Genomic DNA, 26,129 nt, shown 5'->3' on the forward strand with positions numbered 1-26,129 from the left:
CCTTGGGATGATTTTATACTCTTCGGTCGGGTTGTTGTATCTTTGACATATTCCCCGTTTCCATTCTCAATTTTATTGCTATGATTTTTTTGTATTATGGCTTCGTCAAATTTAAGTCATATAAAGGTTGATCGAAGCCCTAATAAAACTCTGATTGGTATCTTTCATTACGATTTATTTGACATGGTGTTTGAGTAGTGTGTCAACGATGACAGTATCCTATATTTATTCATAACTTCAGATGCAAACTATAAGGAGACCGTGAATTGCTATGGTTCACAGAACCAAATTTCTTAAACATTTTCTAAGTGTGTATTTATATTTATGCAAGCGAATACACAAGAAATTGTTAAATTTAAGACTTTTTTGTTACCTTTGACCACCGGACCGTCCACTGTGAATGTCGGATCGTCATTTGTTTAGTATGTAACATACATGAAATGTAATACGGGAGAATACATGCATGAATTTAACTTAAAAATACATGTATGGAAACAGTTGGCTGTCACGGCTCAAGACAAATGCAAATTCAATGATGATTACCATTTGAGAACTTGCTTTGAAGAATAACAATAAGTAAAACATATTTAACTCTTCAATTCTTTCAAAGAATATGAAATTCAATAATGATAATGATAACTTAACATTGAATAGTGAATAGATAACTTTTTCATTATTCATAATGGAATTCAATGTTAAGTGGTGAATAATGAATAATGAAACATAAACTATTTCATTATTCATCACTTAACATTGAATAGTGAATAGTGAACTATTTCATTATTTATTATTGAATTTTGAATAATGAAAAATGAATAATGAACGTACTTCAGCGCGGTATTATTTCGTACACAAATTATTTTCAAAATTAACTCTTTTGTACTGTTTAATATACATGGTATATGCACTATGTAGATATTGTGCTATTCAATTTCATACATTACTTATAATACTAATGTTAACAATGGTTAATTATTGGTAGAATGAATATATTGAATCGGTTGTAATACGATACAAAAGGAAGTTTAAAAATTTCGTCTTTGGTATACCATAAACACCATGAATTTCCAATAATAAGGTAAGCGAATATGTTTGAATTAATATATCAATACATTTGTTTTATATCCGAATAAGTTAATTTTCAGCTGAGGGTCTGTCAAAGAGAATTAAAGATGGTGACTTAATATTATATTTACAGGAACTACGGTTCTATTTGTTATTATCTCATAAAGAATCGAGTTAATAACGGCCTTCTTTTCTTTTCTTATTTTGTGTTTGTATTTAATCGTAAACGAAATTACAATTCGTTGCCAGCTCCTCCTTTATTTTAGGTGTGGTGAATTTACTTTATTAGGGATTTCATTAATTGTAAAAAAAAATACAGATTGAAAAACAACTACCCCCCCCCCCCCAAAAAAAAAATGGCGAACTTAAATGTAAATATACTAGATTTACTAACTGGATGTGCGTTGAGATTATTAAAGCCGCAAATTACCTCCTTGACAGCATTTATGTACGTTTAGGCAATATAGTTTTAGGTATTCATATGGGCACCAATTGTGTTCCTTTAATATCAGACTTATTCCTGTGGTAGCAATACACAGTTAGAAGTTTATTTTCGCATTATGGCCCCTGTGAATTTTTTAAATATGAAAGTTTTTGTACAATAAAATTGATTTTTAGATAATTGAAGAATAATATAGCCTTCTAAGTGGGTTTATATGAACATTAAGATTGTTTTTAACATGTTTTATAGGCCATTTATATGATTGACAGTCCGTATTTTCCTATCCGTACCGTTCATAGGTCCATACATTATTGTAGTGTTTATCAACAAAGATTTTGCGCTCGATCTTTTCAATTCAATTTTATGGAAAAACGAGCAGATAAGCATATGATTTTTTTGGGACCACTTGATAGATATAAACCTATGGATTCAGGGAAGGTATCACTGTAATTGATTGAAATTTTCCTTTAGACCAAATTTTGGAGACTTTTGTGACATGTTCACCCCCCCCCCCCCTTTTTTGCTATATTTTGTATCTAAGAAATGCAGATTGTTGACATGGTTACACCCAAGACGGATTATATTTCACCCTTATGACCATTAGAAATCAAATCTATGGAAGATTCTCTTTCTATAAGTATATACATGCATAACACACATATAAAGCCTTCTTTGTTAGACAGGAGGGGAAAGAGGGTGTTTAAAAATTTTGAGTGTCAATTTTAAGTTTTTTTCCTAACTGTGTATTGCTACCTGTACTTAAACGAATAACGGTATATGCTTTAGAAACAGGAAAGTGGTCCATCAAGTAATCCCTAGTGTTATTTTATTTTTACTGAATAACTGATGACTTAAGTAGGTCCATTTCGAGGGATGTATAGCCAGTGAAGGTCATTAAAAACTCCAGTCATTATAGAAAGTAGGCAACATACCTGGTAAATGTAAGACAAGATCACGGTACACCTGACACAAAATTAGAACAAAAAAACAACGCTTTCAATCTTTTTATTAATCTTCAAACATGCATAATATTTATTTTACTTGTGAAAAATTCAATGTGTAGAGTACAGCACAATTCTGAAGATGTGAAATGCCAAGCACAACATAGACATGACCGAAACGAATAATGTTGATTCTATATGGAGGCAGTGTTCTGAAGATGGTAAAACAAAGCCCTGGTTTGTTATATCTGTCATTGGAGATACTACTAGTATTGTCCCCAGCACTTGGGAGAAATCAGGATTCCAGAGTAGTTTGATAGATACAGCTAAAGGAGCAAAAGGTAATTCACTAATAACGCTGCAATTTTACTCGCAGGAGTCAGCCATTTAATTTCCTTAAACATTGTTTTTTAACATCTTGGTTTCCTTAACTAAAGAAGAAGAGTATAAGCTTCATTTGACAATAAGACTAATAAACACACACACACACACACACACACACACACACACACACACACACACACACACACAAAACTATGCGACACGCAACATTCTTTAACAGTTAAAGAATTTTCATATTCATGTAATGAGTAAAAGAAATCCAAAAGATAGAATAAGGGACACCCAAACTCATAACTCATAAACAAACTGAAAATGTCAAGGCAAAAAAGGGAAAACGACAAAAAGACAAACAACTCCAAATAGGACAACCGTCTTGTTGCGTATGTAAGAACATACCCAGTGATAAGTCTAGTTTGTTTGGAGAGAAAGGGTTAAATGTAAATAAACTCATCATAAATACCACGACTAAATTTTGTATATACACCAGACGCACGTTTCGTCTACAAAAGACTCATCAGTGACGCTTGAATCCCCGAAAATTAAGGCCAAATAAAGTACGAAGTTGAAGAGCATTGAGGACCAAAATTCCTAAATGTTTTGCCAAATCCAGCTAAGGTTATCTATGGCTGAGGTAGAAAAGCCTTAGTATTTCAAAAAATCTAAATTTTGTAAACAGTTAATTTATAAATATAACCGTATCAATGATAATTCATTTCAACACAACACAAAAGTGCTGACGACTGGGCTGGTGATACACTCGGGGGAATAAATCTCCACCAGCAGTGGCATCGACCCAGTGGTTGTAAATAAACTCATCATAGATACCAGGACTAAATTTTGTATATACGCCAGACGCGCGTTTCGTCTACAAAAGACTCATCAGTGACGCTCAAATCCAAAAAAGTTAAAAAGGCCAAATAAAGAACGAAGTTGAAGAGCATTGAGGACCAAAATTCCTAAATGTTTTGCCAAATCCAGCTAAGGTTATCTATGGCTGAGGTAGAAAAGCCTTAGTATTTCAAAAAATCTAAATTTTGTAAACAGTTAATTTATAAATATAACCGTATCAATGATAATTCATGTCAACACAACACAAATGTGCTGACTACTGGGCTGGTGATACCCTCGGGGACATAAAACTCTACCAGCAGTGTCATCGACCCAGTGGTTGTAAATAAACTCATCATAGATACCAGGACTAAATTTTGTATATACGCCAGACGTGCGTTTCGTCTACAAAAGACTCATCAGTGACGCTCGAATCCAAAAAAGTTAAAAAGGCCAAATAAAGTACAAAGTTGAAGAGCATTGAGGACCAAAATTCCTAAATGTTTTGCCAAATCCAGCTAAGGTTATCTATGCCTAAGGTAGAAAAGCCTTAGTATTTCAAAAATTCCAAATTTTGTAAACAGTTAATTTATAAATATAACCATATCAATGATAATTCATGTCAGCACAATAGTGCTGTCTACTGGGCTGTTGATACTCTCGGCGAAATAAATCTCCACCAGCAGTGGCATCGACCCAGTAGTTGTAAATAAACTCATCTCAGATACCAGTACTAAATTTTGTATATACGCCAGACGCGCGTTTCGTCTACGAAAGACGCTCGAATCCAAAAAAGTTAAAAAGGCCAAACAAAGTACGAAGTTGAAGAGCATTGAGGACCAAAATTCTTAAATGTTTTGCCAAATCAAGCTAAGGTTATCTATGCCTGAGGTAGAAAAGCCTTAGTATTTCAAAAATTCCAAATTTTGTAAATGAGACGGAAACGTTTTGCAGCGGATTTGCAATATACTATGAAACACATGGTTTACTGGAGTAACACTCTCAAATACACTAATTTCAGAATGTTGGATCTTTCACAAAGGCGGAAAAGGAAAACTGAGTGAGACTGTAAGAAAAGCAGTAAAAAACTACAGGGTGATGACAGGACAGAGGATTCCAGATGACAGATCGAACAGAATCAAACATTTCGATATCTGGAAAAATGTAAACAGAGCTAATATTAAACTTATAGCTATACAGTCCACTGAAAAACGACAGTCTGTGAGTAGCAACCTCATATAGTTTCCTAATACTATATATATAGCTTTTCTCCCAACTGACATGTAGCTTTTGTTTGCATTACTTTCGTATTTATTTGTATATATTCAGTAAGCCGGGTCAGGGGAAAGCAAATTTAAGCGTTCCTTTTTAATGTGTAAAATGTTAAATAGGCTTGGAAGCATAATATTATCTCTCATTGACAACGATACGTGTATACTGATATTGACATATTAAATAAAAAATATTTCTTGCAGTTAGATTCCAGTATACAAAGCGATAAATTCGACAAACATTTTGAGATAGCTGATGACAAATTTGCAGATGTTCATACAAATCTACTGAAGAAAATTGGACATGAAAGGGTGAAAATTATGAAGCTGCAAAAGGATCTCAGTAAATATTTAGTTATAATCAATTCACCTTCATGCTTTTCTTGATGTGCTAATCATAAATTGTGAGTTTCATGTAAACAAAATTAATTTACCTCAGAATAAATTTCAAAATGGATTGACGAGTTTTGAAAATCGTTATAACTACTGTAGCCTCTTACTAAATGTTTGTCGTTGATGGAATATGTTCGTTGTTGTTCTGCAGTTCGCTTATTGTGTCGACTATTATATCATTTGTGTGTGCGTTTCTCTGGGATGAATGTGCGTGTGTTTCATTTATGTAGTGTTGTCATTTTAGTGAACTATTTTTTTAACATTGTCATAAAGCGAGAGGTTTGGCGAGTAATCAAACCAGTTCAATCCACCACAATATTTCTGGTTATGTATTGAATTTCCTGTACCAAGTCAGGAATATGACAGTTGTTATCAAATAGATCGTTTATATGTATGTTTGCGTTTGTTTTTAATGCACTTCAATGTTCCTGCTGTTCCTGTGTTTACCTCTTAAAGTTGGTAAAATTAAACTCGTCATAGATACCAGGAATACATTTTGTAGTTACACCAGACGCGCGTTTCTTCTACATATGACTCATCAGTGACGCTCGAATCGAAAAAATAAGTTAAAAAGGCCAAATAAAGTACGAAGTTAAAGAGCATTGAGGACCAAAATTCCTAAAAGTTTTGCCAAATACAGCTAAGGTAATCTTTTCCTGAAGTAAAAATGCCGTAGTATTTCAAAAATTCAAGCATTTTGTAAACAGTTAATTTACAAATATGACCATATCAATGATAGTTCATGTCAGCACTGAGGTTCTGCCTACTGGGCTGGTGATACCCTCTGGGAATTAAAACCCCACCAGAGGTGGCATCGACCCAGTGGTTGTAAATAAACTCACCATAGTACATTCTCCGTTTTAATACTGTGATGTATTGCAGCTATCAGGATTCCAGTTATAGTGATTGTAGCAGAGGGAGATATAAAGACAATCAGACATGTAGATCAGATTCTCCAACAGGGAATACCTGTAGTTATCATTAAAGGTTCTGGGAAGGCTGCAGATGTTATATCAGAGTATCTTATATACGGGTAAATATTGAGTCTGTCAAATTCTATTTACAATTTACCCAAGTGTTTTCCTAACTTTTATCGTCACCGTTACGCCAAACATTTAAGTGAAAAAATATAGAAGTGCAGTTGACAACATTATAAAAAAAGTGTTCAATTATTTCCAATTGTTATTAAAGGCCATATTTGAAACACCATATAAATTTTAATACTCTTCAAATGAAAGACAAAATATAGTACAGGGACGTTTGAACTCATAAATCGAAAACAAAATGACAAAAAACGAAAATACGACTAAAAGACAAACATCAGTACACAAAACGAAACATAAGAAACTGAAGACTGGGTAACACGTATATCATATCAAACCAGAGGCGAAATCGTATGCTACGTAATTTAATTTACCTTGCAACTGTTTTGATTCGAGGACTTGTAGATGAAATCAGAGTCTTATGTACTCAATTAAAATCCAGGTATTTCTTAAGAAATTTTACAACCGCTAACCTTGAAAAAAAAATCGTTTCCGGCAACAACTTTCCTCTTAAACTTACATATTTACATCATTGTATATGAAAAGTGGACATATTCAATTAAACATGTACACATTTGATATGAGCATAAGATTAAACCACCTGAATTTTGTGAATTATGCCTGGAATCATTGAAAATTATTGTACTTTTATTAATATGTTTTTGTTTTATTGTTCTACATTGTGTTATTTGTTTTCTTTTTTTGTATTGTTTTTGTATAAATATACTCCATGTATCCCCTTAATCATTGTATGTTAGATTATAATGTTTATTCTCTGTACATTTGTTAATTTGTTTTAGAGAATAAAGTATGATCTATTCATCCATCTGAAACACTAATCAGTTACATTATTTTGACGAAATGTCGCGTTTTTGGTTATGAATTTAAGTTTTAACCAAAGGGTCTGGCGTTAATATAAAATTTCAATCCTGGTATTTATGACGAGTTTATTTACAACCACTTGGTCAATGCCACTGTGATGACTTGAGTTATCATTGATATGTTCATAATTATAAATTAAGTGTTAAAAAAACTTTGAAATACTAAGGCTTTTCTACCTCGGGAATAGAATTACTTTAGCTGTATTGGCAAAACGTTTGAGAATTTTGGTCCTCAATGCTCTTCAACTTCGTACTTTATTTGGCCTTTTAAACTTTTATTCCGACGTCACTGCTGAGTCTTTTGTAAACGAAACGCGCGTCTGGCGTAAATATGAAATTTTAATCCTGGTATTTGTAATGAGTTTATTTACTGTAAATTCAACATTTCTTCGACGGAAAACAAGTCTTTTAATTTGATGCACTTCTAACCTTCCACGTTTAGTTTGATACTGAAAGATCCAATCAATGTCATTTTGGTTATATATGTGTACAAAATACCGTAATGTTCTTACTACATGTACACATGGCCATATCATTGTGTTAACCCGTTATATATTTGTTTAAGAATGCTTAATTCTCCAATCAGATGAATTGAAAACTTTAAAAGTATTTAGGTTTTAAAAACTGAACAATTCATGTGTTTTATTTTCATATAGATTTCAATATAGGCTTTTTATTGGAAAATTGCACTTGTTTAATGTTTCGCCGTTTTCAGTGAGGATGTATTAAAGAGTACAGCACCACTTTTGCTCGGTACATACACACATCAAGATGATCTCATGAATATAGAATTATTAATGAAGAGCATTCAACGCCAAGGTCATATGGTAACATAATTTTATCATAATTTGTTCTATAAAGTTAATAAACCACAAATGTCTGCTTTACATTGGTTTACTATTGTCGCCTTTGTATATCCATGTCAGCAAATATCTACAAAATACATGCAATTACAAATATGTACGGATATTGCCCTTATTTTAAATTATGCACAAGCAAACATTTTAGTCTTGAATTTTTTTAAACGACAGCTCTACTGTAATTTCAAAGAGACTGTTTTGTATCGAAATTGCAACATATACAAACAGACAATAGTAGAATACAGCTGTTCAATAGTCATGAATCGATTTGCTTCAAACAAAAAAAACAGGGCCTCAAACCAAAACTACCAAATAAATACAACGGAACAATAAAAACACTGTACTGCTACAAAAACGAACGCCAACATACATAGAAACGGACTATTAAATAACAACGGCAATATTCCTATATGCTTCAATTGTGAAACAATGTAGAAAAGCAATTTACATCTATATTCAAGCATTCTATTTTCATTTTGACTTATGTACTTTGTCAATATGACATTTTATTTTGTTTTTCTGTGGAACATATTTGTTTTTTACCTATCAACACAGGTTGTTTTGTGCACATTCACATCGTTGGCAATATAATAGAATTTCATGCGACTGTCAAATAAGTGAGAGGTTAAGCTAGCTATAAAACTAGTTTTAAAACCACCATTTCCTACATACGGTGATTCCTGTTTAATGTCAGGATTATGACATTTGTTATTCGTTCGTTTGATGTGATTGAGCCTTTGATTTTGCAATTTGAATAGAAACTTTCTGTTTTGAATTTTCCTCGGAGTCTCGGTATTTTTGTGATTTTTTTCTTCTATATCATGTTTGTTTCAGATATCCATATTTGACATTAAAGACCCGACGCAACGTTCTCTATCTGACACAACTACAGATGCAATATTACGAGCTTGGTCTATAGGGACAACAAACAATAGTCTACCGAACACACCAAGTCCAATAAACATAGATGCCATGAAACAGACAGGAAACAGATCAAGAATTCAAAATGAAAAATACCCAATACCAAACTTGAAAGAGATCGCAAGTAATTGTCCACCCTTTGTATATAAATGATTATCCACAATGGTTTATATAATAGCAGTTTAATGTGTTATCAAAGATCACACAACTATATCCATAATTGTGTCAATGCAATGTTGGACAGTTTTAAATGTTTAAAAAGAAAACAATCATATAAACCCAATAAAGTTGCCAGAATAATTGCTAATTAAAAGTCTCCACTAGAGACTTAATGATGTAGTCGAAAGCAGCTTTATTAGCAAGCTATTAAAGACCCCAAAATGACTAATGTACAACAATTCAAACGAGAGAACTAACGTTTTTTTTTATGAAAAAGAAAAAAGTAAGCCAAATATGACACAAAGCAACAAACGACAACCGCTGATCACAAATTCCTGAGTTGGGGCAAGGACACATCGAATTTTGCAGGATAAATATGTTTCCGAGCGTCGAAACATTCCCCTAACTGGAAATAGTGGTGTAACAGCAAATAAAAAGAACAAACTATGAAAACGGTTATAAAGTGCTTTAGCCTGTAGATCGAAATAAAGCACAAAAATAACTAGCAAAACCATTTCAGACACAAAATTTAAGTACAAATCTGAGAGTACTCGGATTTGGTAAAAATTAGTCCAAGGTCAATGCCAATTTATTATAATTATGTGTCTAAGAAAAATGGTTTTATTTTATAAAAATACATCTGTTATCTCTTCTTTAACCGAATAATATTTTGCGAATAGTCACTGAAATTGAAGTCTAACACAACAAGTAAAAGTTAAGAAATCCAGAAAGAATCTTTCATATAACTAAAATCAATAATATGAATGATTATTTACTGTTATTTTTTTTTTTTTACAGATTTTGAGGAAATTGAACCAGATAGTTCAACAGAAAAATTGAAGAGAAAGTCAAATTTTCTTGCACCTATGACGAATAATCGGGACACAGGCTCCCCGGTACCATTAGCTGAAGAACTTGCAACCCCTGCTTTTTCCAGATCAAAAACACTAAACCCAATTGGAGTAAAGACGTGGTTAAACCCATCATCATTTCCGTTATACTTTTTCATTGCATATCAACTTATTCAGCTAAAATTTAAGGAAGACGAAAAATTGTGTCGCGAGGTGAATAATCAATTTCTTACCTAAGACATCCGTGCGTATGTTATTTTTTTTCTGAAATATAATTGGTTTTATGGACGATTGTCAAAATAACTTGTGAGCCTTACTTAAATATAAAAAAACTTTTGAGAGCGTATCAATATAAGATCCTTATATATCTGCCTCAAGTTCACATTGCCATGTAGGATTCCGGTAAAGTTAGCTATACATTTAAACACAAATTGATCATCATATTTAAATAATGACAGTATCAAATCAAAAACAAATGTGCAGATTGTAACGTAATATTTTGCGTAAAACAATATAACAGACATAACCCAATGACAACCACTGAACTACAAGCTCCAGACTAGGGGCAGGTACTTATAGAATGTGACTGGGTTAAACATGTTTGTTAGCGCCATACGTAATGCCGACTTACAAATTAGAAACTATATCTTTACGCCTTATTTAAAGTCAGAATTTAACGTATCTGTTATAGAAAGCAATTGAAGAATGACGAGTACTCATACTTTTCATTTCAGAATCTAACTTACCTATTAGAGAAAGCCATTGAAGCAGATAAACTAGACTATGTTACTGTCTTACTTCAAGAACACGATGTACAGTTTGACACAAGGTGTTTCCCACATCTTTACGCGGAGGTATTGTTTATGTTCGTAATACGTCTGTCTTAAAAATATTTTGACTCCTGTATTCGAGACATGATCAAACAAATAATGCAACCTTGTGATACTGTGTCTAAATAGTAAATCAATGATGAGGATGTCAGATTTGACCACATTATAGAAAGTAGCCATATAATCAAATTCAGCCTTGAAAATGGTTGACAAAGACAGCATTACAGACATTCAGAACCCCCAAAAACTTATTTGGAATATGATAAAGAATTTGATTTTTGATTTGATTTTTTAATACTCTCTCTATTCTGTCATTAAAAATGTCTTTAATTGTTCTGTAATCTATTTAAAAATGGTAACAAATGGGAGAATTCACTGAAAAAGAAAAAAAAATGATATACTTTTCTTTATCTTTGATTTGTTATTCTTTGTTTGTTTATAAAACAAGGAGATGTGATATGATTAAAAATTAGACAACAGAACAGTACTGGGATGTAAACAGAAAACTCTATGAACCTCATCTACACTTCAATTTATTGCAAAACTTCAAAACTGCCATAAAAGCCTATTTAGGTATGATTAGATATGAGCAAACTCTTTGCCTTAACACATATAGCGTCAATGTATTCATAATACAGTTTTTGCTGAAGTCTTGACTCATATCTATTTTGTAAATTCATGTTTAATATGACAATTTCAACATTTGCATGATGTCATATTGACATCACAAGTAACTTTGTTGCGCATTTTTGCATTATCCGTTACCATCATATTGGAAATAAAACTAATTTTAAACCACGCGATACACACGTGTACATTAAAGAAAATAATATCATACGTTTTTACATTTCATATTATCAGAAATGTGCATTTCTAAAATTATCTAAGAATTAAAAGGGATTTTTTATGCCCACCTAGGCGCATTATGTTTTTCGTCCGTAAATTCATCAATCTGTAAATTCGTCCGTTTGTCACGTTTCAGACTAAGTTTTTTGGTCAAGGTAGTTTTTATTTTCAATCAACTTGAAAAATTTATATTCATGTTCCCTATGGTATAATCTATAATTTTTATGCCTAATTACAATTTTTGACCTCAATTTCAGGGTCTACTGGCCATAGAAAATGATAGAGGTGTTGGGCATCAGTGTATTAAGAACTTAATTTTTGTTTATTCAGTTTGTTACTGAAGTCATTTGTCAATCATCATTTCTATTTTGTAGACAGTAAAATGCAAACTTTGTGAACACGACTGTCAGCATCTTTACTCCGTAATTAAGGTAATTAACTAATGATAAAACTTAAAGTTTCTATTTTTATATAGCAGTTGAATTTCAAACTTTGTGAATTTTCAGATCAGTTTATTTTGCTATATCTTATGAATAAAACTCTCCAGTTTAAACAAAAAACCTTTGAAAAAAGTGGCAAATGTACTAGAGGAACATTCAAACTCATAAATCGAAAAATAAACTCACAACACAGATATTCCATAGCAATAACACAAACTGTGTTGGCTTCAATTAAACTTTGGAAGGGATAAGAGTTGTCTAAAATACTTTCCCGGTTTTTTTTTATATTTATTGTAGCAACACCGAATAAACTTATCACCAAAGTTTATCCACGATATTTTGTTGAGTTCGTATTGCTCAATTGTTATTGTTCTATGTATATTTTGTGGATTTATATTTTCGATGTTTTATTTTTAATTTTCCATAACGTTGTCGCGTTGTCTTCGATTTATACGTTCAAAAAATGTCCTATTGTCATTTCCCTTTTCTTTTTATTATTCGTAGTTTTTGGTTGTCAATCTGAGTTACATAGCAAACTTATAAGCAAATTCTATTTTTATTGTACATCAGTATGTAAATTTTGTATTATTGTTAAAAAGAATATTTGCTATTTTGGTGGAATGTAAAACGCTTTTAGTTTCCTTTTCTAGATGAAAAGTGGATCAAGGATTCTTTTTGATGAAGATGACGACGATAATGGTCATTTGTGCATAGATTCTGCTCGAAGCATTTGTGCAACATTTCTTCATTATCCAAGAGGTAAACTATACTATCGTTGATATTTATCTTTGGGAGATAATGTAGTGTAGAGAAAGGATGTGATGAATTGTTTAGAAGAATTTAAAAGAGGCAAAAGATACAAACCAAAGGGACTTTCAAACGCATATGTCGAAAATAAACTGACTGCTAATTTCTGTGTCATTTTGGTCTCTTGTGGAGATTTGATTCATTGGCAATCATACCACATTTTCTTTTTTAGATTGACAACGTCTTGGCTAAAAGAGAACAGACAAACAACAGTATGCAATACACAACGAATGTTTACATCACTTTATGTATAAATTGAATCCAACAATCTGTGATGCGTTAGTTTCAGAAATTTATGTTACTAGCAGTTTTGAACTACAACTATATGAAAAGGAAAAATGTGAGAAAATACCTGACATAAAAACAACCAAAAATAAACAAAAATATGGCATTGTCAGATTAACCGTGTTGCCAACATTGATTGACTGTTGACAAGTTTCCGAATTTTCAAGAAGTCTTTCTTTGCATTTTTTTTTGTATTCGCTTCTTGGTAATAGTTGGTATATAAACATACTATGTTAATATACCCGTAAAGGTTATTACTATTCCAAATCATAAAAGCCTTTCAGTGCTAATTACTAATTTTATCACATGGTAATCAATTATCCTGTTTATTTTAATTTCAGTCCACGGAGAATATAAAGAAGCAATTTTTCATGACTTATTGATATGGTCATTATTTGCACATAGACCAAAGTTGGCGACAATGTTCTGGAAAGCATGTGATGATCAGCTATGTATGTTTATAAAGGTTACAAATTGTCAAAGTCTAAGCATGAAATATTTAGAAAATGAGTCTTTCTAATGTATAAAAATACGATGAAAACTTCTTGTCCTCGTATCAGTCTGTAAATACAAAAGCATACTTGAAGTCAAATGAAAGGTCTTAATATTCATCCTATATAAATATAGGAAGATGTGGTATGAGTGCCAATGAGACAACTCTCCATCCAAATAGCAATTTATAAAAGTAAACCATTATAGGTCAAGGTACGGCCTTCAATACGGAGCCTTGGTTCACACCAACTAACAAGCTATAAAGGACCCCAAAATTACTAGTGTAACACTATGGCTAGTATCTGTAAAAATCTGCCTGAACATGAATAAAATATATGAATCTGGACGTTAAGCAAACACTCATAAAATCAATTATAAAACTGGGTTTTGTTTTCATGAATGGAACAATTCCTATCTGTATTTCTTTACTTAAAATGCAGGAATCAAATTGCAATTTCTAAATTCTATGAAACATTTTATGTCTTCAATGTATCACAGCTCAAAAGGGATAGTATTTTTGAACGAGAGAATATAAAACGTGGGGCAACATCTAAAGTCGTCATCATTATGACTTGCTTCACTGTGTTCTATGAACACCAAGAAGCACCTAACAACTCACTTATCCTTTTTGTTTGTTTCTTTGGACAATTAGTTGCCAATATCAGATTAAGACCAAAATACAGAGGGAATATATTCATTGCGTTTTAGCAATAAGATGACTGTTATCGCGTCTGGATTCTACATTGTTTCTGGTCAATATAAACATGCACGTTGTTTCATTTGATTTGATTGTTTGTTATACATGAGGCTGAACATTGAATAAACAATTTGGATTGCAGTGACCTCTCTGTTAGCAACTGGTATTTTGAAAAAAATGGCGTCCAGTGCAAAGGAAAACGCAGACCAGTCCGTCTTTGAGGATCTAATGGAACATGCAAGGCAAGTCCTTTATATTTTATATTTTTAAAAGCTGACAAGAATATGAAAAAAAATGATAGTCAATAAAATGAAAAATAGATTTAAAACAAGTTAAGATATATGAAACTTCAACCGCAAAAAAACCCCAACAAAACCACAACACAAAATAGTGTTTTTGATGTATATCATTTGAAACTATATCTTGCACGACTGTATCACCCACAACAACTTTGCTATAATCAATAATAATTTAAAGCTCATACTGACACCCCAAAAAATTGCTTCATTTCATAATTTAACATGAATAAATAGACAGTGCTGCTCTTATTTTAACTCAAGTTGTTGATTAAAGTATCTATATTTACTTAGTCTCTTAGCTCCTACGGGGAGAATATACCATTGACAAAACTACCTCCATCTAAATCTGTCAAGCGCTTATTTTATTTAAAAGCGTTCAAATTATGTTCCTGTTGTTTCATTCCAAATTCTGTGTCACTGCGTCTGGTGTTTCTTCGTCTTCTTCGGTTACGTTTTTTTGTTTTTGTAATAATGTTTTTTCTGTTTTCTGTCTATTTATTGTCTTTTATTCTTGATTTGAATGTTAAAAGCTTCTAGATCAGCTTTTCATCATATACCAGTAGGTCATCTTTCTTTCCTTGTCAAACCATCTGATGATGATCATGATTTTCCCAAAGTAGTAGTTAATGTACAATTTGAGTCTTGACAACATTGTTTGAGTTTTCTCTATGTTTCTGCTCCGTCCTAGAATAAATATTTTACATTTGAGTTGAATAATTGTTTGTTTGTTTCTTTAGGCACTACATACTTTCCGTAAAATGTGAAAGATGACTCTGGCTTTAGCGATTCTTGATTTAACATCAGCGTCTGTATCGACTTCTTTATTGTCAATTCTTAATCCGAAATAAGTACACTCCACCTCCTAAAAAAGGAATGGATTTTTTTCTGGGAATTGTGTTTTGCACTGGATGTGATTGCTATATCATCCGCAAAAAAAACATGTTTTAAGTGGTTGTCATATCGTCCATTGGATTCTATTTTTTATCCCTTCAGTTGATTCTTTTATAATGTAGTATATTACAAAGAAAACAACGTCGAAAGCATGCCGGCTTGTTTTACTCCAGCTTTGACATCAAATCACTCGCTTGGCTTTCCTTCATGTATAACTCTGTATTTCATTTTATTATAGGATGACGTTTATGAATGTCCGTGGTATTCCATCTATAATGACCCTTCCTATTCCAAAAGGTTTCTATGACCAGCTGACAAATGCTTGTTCAAAGTGTATAAACTTAATACATATCTATATTTACATATACATAACATTAATTTCAGAGTATTTGAACGTCGATCCTTGGAGATGCAGTCCACTTTGTACAAAGATCATCCAAAGGAAGCTATGGAATTGATGACCACTGAGGTCAGTGTCTGGGATATCCATATCAGCCCTCTGCAGTGTGCATATGACAACGATTTATATGACTTTATAGCTCAGCCATGTGCACAAAGATGTTTGAACACCATATGGTATAACAAACTAGGCACTAATTTCTGGGCTTCGGCAAAGGTAAATACTCGTATAAAAAAAGTAAAATCACAAAAAACTGAGCTCCGAGGAAATTCAAAGCGGAGAGTCCCTTATCAAATTATTTGCTCTTGTAAAATTTTGGAAATCATTTTGTAGTAAGAAACACATCTCCCAGTGCAAATCCTTTTTTTTTTCCTTGGCCATTGAATATCGTTCTCTGCTTTAGTATTTTTCATTTAATGTGAACTATGAAATATAGGTATCTTATCCAAAGCTATAATTTCATTAGTATTTATGACTACGCGATTATTCGTAAATGAATAATTTTCAATTAAATAATTGGATGATCACATGTAGTATATACAATATAATATTCCTCGTCGCTTGATGGTGACTTCTCAGAATAAAAATTGGAATATATACGTTTAATGAACACGGAATTCATATTTCAAACTTTTGTGAGAAATTTAAAAGCAACTCATTGGTTACCAAAATGAGTGATTTCATGTTTGCTGGCCCTCAGTTAGATACGCGAGCGCTAAAGTTGTTATTTATGATTAAAAAGAAAAACAGGAAAAGTTACCTACATTGTATAATTTTTTGATGATATTTATTTAATTGTACTAAATATGTTTCCGTCAAGCTGTCATGTGCTTCTATTGTTTTAGAAAGGATTTAGATTCAGAAAAATTGGCGGGAAATTAGCAATCTGTAGATTCCTGGCAGCTCCTTTCACAAAGTTTGTTATAAATTATGTAAGTAGCAAAGAACTTAAGAATACTTTTATATTGAATATTATTCCAATATGCTTCCCTGATTAATAATTTAATGATAAACAATTGAAGTGACATAAACAGAGTTTTGTCGTATTATGAATAGGTAGATTACAAATAAATCGGTCATGTGATAAATGTTTTGAAACTGTAAATACACATAAGACAATTTTCAATAATGAGTGTAGGAAGTATATAAACGTTTCATCTCTTTTTTAATTTTTATACTAAACCACAATACTTCATTTTGATATTTCTGAATGGATTACATCGTTTTGATTAAAACGAAGTAACGCTGCTGACGTAAACAGCATATCAACGTCTGAAAATCAACTTAATATGCTGTGGAAGAACAAGTTTTACTGTATACAATTGATAAAACGAGAAAAAGCGGACTAAAATCCTTTGCTTCTTTTTTTTTAATTCAAAATAAAAACAAGTTGATATTCAAATAAACATATTGAGGAATATTGTTTTTATAACAATAACCATGATAGCCCTATTTTCGTATCAAACAAAACCTGTTACTTCTTGTTTCGAATAATTTTTTCGAATATAACGGAATTGATTACTTTTGTAGAATCAAAACTCATTGGAAAATTTTGATAAATTGCATGCTCATATTGTACTTTTCTAATCTGTTCCCCATATACTTTACATCATTATCGCATTTAGAAAGAAGGCTTACCTAATTAAATGGGAACTTAAAAGTCAGAATCGGATGTCAATATACATATTAAAATTACTTTAAATAAAAGTTAAAACTAAAAATGCCCTTTCCTGGATTTAGATATCTATATCTCTACCGGGAGATTAAAAAAAGATGATTTTTACACTTCATATGGTATGTAATCCAATTAATGACAGTGACGTGATGTTGTCATATCGTTAAATATGGCCCTTTTTTTGTTGTTTTTGAATTAAGATTGATTCAGTCATTGGATCTTTGAATAGTGAATAAACACATTTATTTTGGAAACAGTTGTTGGCATAATACGAGCTATGTTCTTCTCATATGATTCATGATGGCATGCTACTAAACTCCTAACGGGAGGGTTATCGATTATTGTCGATTTTCATTTGATGAAGACATAATCTTTCAATCAGTTATATCGAGCCTGCATGTTAGAAGCTGGAGATTTTAGTATGTATTTTTTGGCTTTGTGTCTGAGATTAAACATTGTCTAGAGGTATAAGGGAAGGGCCAATCTAACAAAACATGTCTAACCCGCTGCCTTTGTAAGTCATGTGTGTGTGTGTTTTGATTTTTTTTCAATTTGGTTTTGGTTCATTTGTACTTTTCGGCATTTAGTCTGGCGTCAACTTTTGGATTAGTTGAAGACCCATTAGTGGCATTGGGCTGGTTATTTCTTTTTTTATTGGTTACATTTATCTATTCTGGATTTCACAATTTCCATTTGGTTTCGTCTTTCAAGTTGGCAATAACTAACGAAACCAAAGTTGAACGGAAAATGGTAAAATAAAAATCCACATTTTTAACTTGAAAGCACAAACATACGAAAATTCCAAACCAAAAAGATTCATAAACGCCCTTTAAGACGAACAGATAAAAAAAATCTATATACAACAGAAGACCAAAAACAAAAAACACACTTAATTACTCGATGCTGTTGGAATCCAAAACTTCAGATATGTTTATTCATATATAATCAAAACGTTTGGAATGCGTTATATTTTGCTTTCAGATGATTTTTCTGGCAGCTCTTGTTATATATAGTGCTTTCCTGCTAACGTCTGTAAAAAGCTACGAGGAAATAACCTGGTATGAGGGATTTGTTTACGTCTGGATGTTTGCAGATATTATTGAGGAGTATGTGGTAAGACATCTATTGACACGCCTTTTTGCAACATATTTTTAACTTGATAACATATTAATACGTTCATCGACCAAATTTTTTCAATTGAAGAAAGTCTCCACAATTTTTGTTTCGTCCTCAATGCTCTTCAACTTCGTACGTTATATGGCCTTTTTAACTTGTTTTTATTCAAGCGTCACTGATTAGTCTTTTGTAGACGAAACGTGCATCTGGTGCAAATACAAAATTACCAATCCTGGTATTTATGATGAGTTTATTCACTGCTTTTGCCATTATAATATCACGAAAAGAGAGTGCATAATAATCTTATTTACTTTAAAAACTTATAATTACACAAAGTCATTAACTTGAACATGAAAATCATAAAACATCATAAGTCAAAGACAGACAGAAATCCCATCGACACAAAAGCGAAAAGTCAAACAAAAAGACAAGCTAAAATACTGAAAACTAATTGTGACTCTCGAAAGGTGAACATTGATGCTCTGTAGGCGATAATCATGGATATGAATTGCACAATTTTAGTTAGCATAATGACGATAAGATAAGTAAGTTAAAAAGATGAAAGTGTTTTTCTTTACCATATACTGCAATAAAGGCGGGGCGTAAGATACCAAAGGGCAGTCAAACTCATAGATCGAAAATAAACTGACAACGCCACGGCTAAATCAGAAAAAAAGACAGACAAAAAATAGTACAAAAGACACAACATAGAAAACTAAAGACTAAAATAACTGTTTATATATATGTATAGGTTCCAAAAGTGATGGGACGAGATGCCAATACAGATAATTGGTACAGATTTAGGAGATACATAGGCGATTTCTGGAACGTTTTGGATACAATATCATACATAACAACATTTATTGCCATTGGATTGCGCTTCATTGACCTTAAGTGGGCAAGACGTATTTACAGTTTCAGCTTGTTCATGGTCTATATGAGGTTTCTTCATTTCGTCCTCATTTATAGGAAAGTTGGAGTCTATGTAATCTTGATAAAAGAAATGGTATGTCAATGTAATATTTATACTTATGCGTCAAAAATAAATTTATTTTTTCATTAATTTAAACATTATTTCAATAAATTCATACAAAACGTAAATATAGTTCACAAGTCACTTACTGATAAGTAGAAATCAAAACCAATTTGAACACAAAGTTGAATGTGCATTAATTTATATTTCATAATGATGTTTAGATAAAGCTCTTGTCGACATTTGATCTCTAATTTTTTGCACTTTATTTGATAAGATCATTATATTTACACACTACTTTTGATTACTGAATAAATATTACATATTTGAGCCTTTTTCAAATTCAAGATGAGAGACTTGGCTCGCTACTTTGTCATCTTGATTGTGTTTATGGTGGCAGTTGGGGTAATGTACCATGCAAATAGGTATCCAAACCATAATGACATGTGGTCATCACATGGAGTTGAATACTGGAGAATATGGAGGATATTGAACCTTCCTTATTGGCAACTATATGGAGAAATATTATTAGATGAATTGCGAGGTAAATCTAAAAATAAGCTGTGAAATTTAGAAGAAAAAATGCTTAATGTATGAACTATGTGCGTTACTTGATAATGTTTACCTCAAATCAAAGAAGGGAAATATTTATCAAGGAAACAGTAGTTGGTGAAATATTTCTTTAGATAATGAACCTCGCTGACTGTTATGTGTTGTCCTTTTGACATTGAATTTTTTCATAATTAAGAATAAAAAATCAGAATAAGTACAGAACTTCTAGGAACATTCAAGGCGAAAAGCCCCTAATCAAATGGCAAAATCAAAATCAAAAGGTCAAATGCATCAAACAAATGGATAAAAACTGTCATATTCTTGACTAGGTACATGAAGCGTATTCATACTTTTAATACCACTATCATTCGAATTCAAACCAAACACATATACTATACCTATATTCTAATTAATTTAAACCCGTTCTCTTTTCCACAAATTAGATCCGCGTTTTCAAACGATCAGATTTGTTCTTAGTAGTTCTTTAATGTATCCCAACACAAGGAAAATCTGATAGTTCAAGTATAGTAATGCAATATAGTAATCCTTTATGCATATATACATTGTACAATGTACATGATCTGGGAAATCCGCAAGTTATGTATTTCATACAGCCTACAGTTGCAATAAAAGATAGTTTCCTTTTATGAAAAGCATTTGCTCAATCTATTTCATGTTTCTGCAAACGATTACTTCAAAAGAGTCTATGCGTGAGCTTTATCGTAAAGCTTCTGTTTGTATTTGAATACAATTCTTAAGTTCTCAATAAAAGATGTTTTTTGTAAAAAAAAAAAGTTTATTTAGATTCCCTTTTTTTGCCAGAACTACAAAAGTTTGGAGTAATACGTCCAATATCATTCAAATTTTAATACCATGAGACTTTCAGTGCATCTCGTGTTATGAAAGGAGAAGGTCCGGTAAGGACCGATTTTGGCCTCAAATTTCATGTTCATCTGACGAATGATTTTGACCACTTTTTAAACACTTAAGTGTCTATTTTATTTGAATCAATCAGTTCATGTGAAAGATTTTAACTGATTAAGTCATAAAAAACGCACCGATTCAAGCTGAAATACGAAAAATCTACCAAATATGCCGAAAAATGTCATTTTTCAGATGGTTTTTGTCAAAAATGAAAGTGGCCGCATCCGTGTTGATCCTCAACCTTTATATATGTTATGTATTATCAAAAAATACAACTTACATTTCAATATTAAGGATGAACACGAATGCGGCCACTTTCGTTTTACACGAAAACCGTCTAAAATTTAACAAATATGCTAGAATTGTGAAGGTTTCAGTAATTTAGCATGACTAAATGGTTCTAGTACCCGATATATGTGCATTGTATTGTCAAAATCAGCCCAAATGTATGTAGCAGAAGCATTTTACTGTCCAATGAATAACTTACGGTTTACATTTTAACAATTTTGTAAAACTGCTATATTTTGGGGCCAAAAAGGGGTCTTACTGGACCTACTCCTTTGAATAACCTTCTGGTATCTACTGCTTCTATTTCATAGTGCTTACATATCAGTATACCTTAAGCGCATCTGCATTGAATGTTATACACTTTTACTGTATTTATTTTCCTTTTTTGTTTTTACGTAGGTGAAAATGAAACAGAGTCGTGTTCAAAAGACTTATCCGACTATAAAGATAGCCACGCCATAGAAGAATGTGTTGAATCTGATTGGATAATTTTAGTAATTGCAGCCTTCTACATGTTGTTATCAAACTTGCTGTTAGTAAATCTTGTGATTGCTTTGTTCAGGTAAAGCATTTAGTTAAACATACTACAAAGTGTGTTGTCTTTTCAAACGGTCAAATTAAAATATTTATAGGTAAATGCTGGTAAAAAGTTTTTCTTAATAGAAACAAAACACAAGTAGCACAAAAACCAAAATATCATTCTATCAAAACATACATTGTAGCAGCTCTTTTATGAAACATTTCGAGTTAGTATCAACTGGATCAACGATAAGAATTGCAACTATGCATACATTTTATTTTAACTTGGAATCTATAATAACTATAAGCATTTATACAGGCAGCAAATGTATAATCGTAGAAACTTGTATTGTACAAGAAGATTTTGGTAATTAAATTTGTACATTTGACTTGATTATAAATAAGAATAACAAGTTCAGACAATTTGTGCCGCCAAAGATATAATATAGCGTAGTAAGAAGCCAGTCAACGCTTCGATATTGAAATGATTCTATGCTATTTTTCATTAAATCTCCTATGATGAATGAAAAAAACATTTTTGAAGGAAGGAAGTTGACTTTACGTGTATTTGGCTATTCCTTGAATGTTCTCTCTAATCCTATTAAAGGTAAATCTAGCAAAGCGAATAGTTTGCACAAAATATAAAGTGTTATTGACATATCTATATACCCACATGGTTAAATCAATTATAATTGTAAATTTTAACACATAACATGCATATGCTTTGAAGTTTCGTAAAACAAACCAATGTTAAATATGTCAAAAAGTAAGTATCCCTTGCTAAAATTTATTTGTCAATGTAATTTAAATATTTTCACTTCAGTCTGAACCGAAATGTTATCTATATACAAATTGTCATATTTTTCTTATTTTGTTACAGTGCACGTTTTGAGAAAGTGAAATCAAATTCAGAGAAAATCTGGCGCTATATACGGTATTCTTACATAATGGACTACAAAATCAGACTCCCGGCAGGCCTTAATCTTGTACTCCGACCTATAATGACGTTGCTATGGATATGTGGCAAATGCAAACACAATAAGGGTATCAAGTTAATTTATTCATTCAACATTTATTACTTTTTCAAATAATAATTATTGTTTAATTTGTCGAAAAATTTTATTTTTTAAATGTATTTCATTAACAATTGTTCTACTGAAACGGTTAAAAAATACTGATTTGAAAAATGAAAACTGTCAGATTGCGTTTACTGTTTGCACCTATGAAAAAAACCACCAAAAGGTGTGTCGTTCTTTGACCTATGGAATATAGCGAGGTATTCAAAATTGATTGATGAACCAAAGTCTAGTACTTTTTCACTTGAAGACAAACAGATTCCATATTTTTATAAGAGTGTCACCATGTCGATGACCATCGATACCGAAACATTAATATCTTAAATTCTTTCTATAATTTCACGTAATAAAATTAAACAAAATACACTTTAAAATATCTTGTATTACGACTTAAAAATTTACTCTATGAAATTAACATTTGTTATAAAACTTTGATTTTCATACCATCATTTAGTTAGTATTTCGATTTAGATTAACTTTTTAATGTTACTTTGATATTTTTATTTCATGATGATTGTATACCTTAGCTATTCTTTAAAAGTTGGAACACCTGCGTTATACATTCTTCATGAAATAGTCAAATGTTCATGATGTTTCGTTAGGGTAAATATGATAAAAACAATTAATATGATATACTTGTTCTATTCATTGTAGTTGATAATGAATCGCTCAAATACAGACAAGAAGTGAAGCGTGCATCACTGGAACATATAAGAACATTACAATCAATGTGCGTTGAACGGTGCATATAAACCATCAACAACATAAGAATATCTGTGGTTTTGAAAGCAATATTTGAGCAACAGTTACTGTTTAAGAATAGAAACATTGGGTATTCACGTGAGATAGAAAGTCTATCTATTTATGTACAAGTGTGATATTCTAAAGAAAGTTTTCGTCCATAATGTATATATGTTAAAGACGCCATATCTTAAATCAAATTGATAAGGCGGTAGGTTATTTTTACCTTTGAAAACGATTTCACATCAATACAGAACTATTTAAAAAAAAATAATAAATGCGAAAACAAAAAAAAATCCTAAGAATATACATTGTTACATTATGAAAAAAGAGTTTCATCATCACATAACATTTTAAATTATTAAAACACCATTTTAAAATTGTTCTCTAAGATACTAGAAACTGTGAACCTCATAAATCAAAAATCAATATACATGCGCAATTTATTATTTTATTTCAATCTACCATAATTGTTGTATGGAATGATCCTGTAGTGAAGATATAAACAAAAAATGTACCCAAAAAAATATTGTTTGACAAAATGTTTATACAAAAGTGGTTATATGTGGCAAATATTTTTTAGTTATAAAATGTTGTTCAAATTTGGTTTTATCAGAAATGTTTATGTTAACTGGTAATTAATAAAACTGAGAATGGAAATGGGGAGTTTGTAAAAAAGACAACAATCCGACCAAAGAACAGAAAACAGCCGAAGGTCACCAATGGGTCTTAAACTCATCGAGAAAACCAATCACACGGAGGAGTTGTTCAGCTGGACCCTTAACAAAAATGTGTACTAGTTCAGTGTTAATGGACGTAATACTAAACTCCGAATTATAGAAATGATTTAAAATTAAAAATCCTACAAGACTAACATAGCTTTCTACCTCAGGAATAGATTACCTTAGCTGTATTTGGCAAAAATTTTTAGGAATTTTGGTCCTTAAAGTCATAAGAAACCTTAAATGAAAAAAAAATAATGCATATGTTTTTTATAACTCAATGGATAGTTTTCATTGTAAAACTTATGTACATATACTTTTTTCTGAAGAAAATTCTTTAATTTATTCATATTTTGAAGAAGTTTACTTTATTTGAATTGCTTCCTTCCAGCAAGCAATTCCCCCGATATATTTTCCGTATGCAAGGTGACCTCAGTGTGACCCATCTTGTAAAATTCCAGTGACCACAATACGCATGGATGTCCTTAAAATAAACTATTATCTGAATTTACATATTAAACACGTGCTCAATTTCCATGCTTTTTTGTTTATTTTTCGTCAATTGTTGACAAACAGGTGACAATCGTTACACTTCGGCTACAAAACACGAACTTTAATTACCTGCCATATTTTCACACAACACTGACCGATTGAAAAAAAAATTGACGATTATACGAAATTTACACGAAAAAAATTATAAATTCGAGCACAGAAGACTAAGTTAATGATGTTTGTATGCATTGGTTTAAGAATTGGAAGAACATTATTTTTCACTGGTCACTCGTTTCTTATGACTTTAATGCTCTTCAACTTCTTACTTTATTTGGCCATTTTTCACTTTTTTTGGATTCGAGCGTCACTGATGAGTCTTTTGTAAACGAAACGCGCGTCTGGCGTATATACAAAATTTAGTCCTGATATCTATGATGAGTTTATTTATAGGCAAGAGGTTCCTGTCTTGGGATCAGGCGCATAAATGCGGAGGGGTTTAACATGTTTTTTGAGATCTCAACCAACCCGCTATACCTCTAGCCAATGTGAAAAAATCACACACACAGCAATACGCACAATAAAACTCAGTCTAAAAGAAGTCCGAGTCCGATGTCAGAATAGGTTACAAAAGTAACTTGGAAAACTGACAATGATACTAACAATGTTTTGAGGGGCCGAAAGTACACGAAATGTATTACATAATTTAAATTTAAATTTACGGTTTCTTTTATATGTCGAATATTAAAGTATACCCACATCGAATGGAATAATATAAGCGGTACTTTTTTTGTATATCAGACTCGCATTTGGTCAATTTATGTCTCTTCAGTCATGCTCGAGGCCAATATATTAGAAATTCCAAAATATTATCCTATCGTTGATGAGCTGATTAACCAAAAGGACCCTTAGTATAGACAAAACCGCACACGGAATCAGAGTTTTGCATGAGGGAGATAAAATAAATAAGATATTGCACAAATGAATTTCAAAAGAAAGTTATTCAAATTTTATTTTATTAGTATCAAAAAGGATTTTGAAAAGCACGTTTAATCCATTGGTTTTAGGAA

General features: G+C 31.6%; 1 protein-coding gene across 1 annotated transcript; it reads left to right on the forward strand.

Annotated features, from left to right (window-relative positions):
• The first annotated feature begins 994 nt into the window (after positions 1-994).
• LOC139519459 (transient receptor potential cation channel subfamily M member-like 2) lies at positions 995-24,450 on the forward strand. The gene is made up of 21 exons (XM_071311563.1): positions 995-1,078; positions 2,571-2,789; positions 4,640-4,839; positions 5,094-5,232; positions 6,165-6,315; positions 7,922-8,033; positions 8,901-9,111; positions 9,945-10,210; positions 10,732-10,851; positions 12,048-12,104; positions 12,764-12,872; positions 13,547-13,657; positions 14,537-14,636; positions 15,969-16,200; positions 16,830-16,916; positions 18,641-18,772; positions 19,527-19,781; positions 20,097-20,292; positions 21,912-22,074; positions 22,912-23,075; positions 23,762-24,450. Exons 2-21 carry the CDS (start codon positions 2,618-2,620, stop codon positions 23,857-23,859), a joined length of 3,075 nt encoding a protein of 1,024 aa, XP_071167664.1. The 5' UTR covers positions 995-1,078; positions 2,571-2,617; the 3' UTR covers positions 23,860-24,450.
• Positions 24,451-26,129: the final 1,679 nt, after the last annotated feature.

The sequence above is a fragment of the Mytilus edulis genome, chromosome 4, assembly GCF_963676685.1.
Source record: "Mytilus edulis chromosome 4, xbMytEdul2.2, whole genome shotgun sequence".
In the NCBI taxonomy this organism is placed as follows: Eukaryota; Metazoa; Mollusca; class Bivalvia; order Mytilida; family Mytilidae; genus Mytilus; species Mytilus edulis.

Excerpts from the sequence above, each read along its gene's own strand:
- LOC139519459 (XM_071311563.1), top strand. The coding sequence starts at position 2,618 with ATGACCGAAACGAATAATGTTGATTCTATATGGAGGCAGTGTTCTGAA. Across the intron at positions 2,790-4,639 it reads TACAGCTAAAGGAGCAAAAG|AATGTTGGATCTTTCACAAA; the intron begins GTAATTCACTAA and ends CACTAATTTCAG. Across the intron at positions 18,773-19,526 it reads ATATTATTGAGGAGTATGTG|GTTCCAAAAGTGATGGGACG; the intron begins GTAAGACATCTA and ends ATATATGTATAG.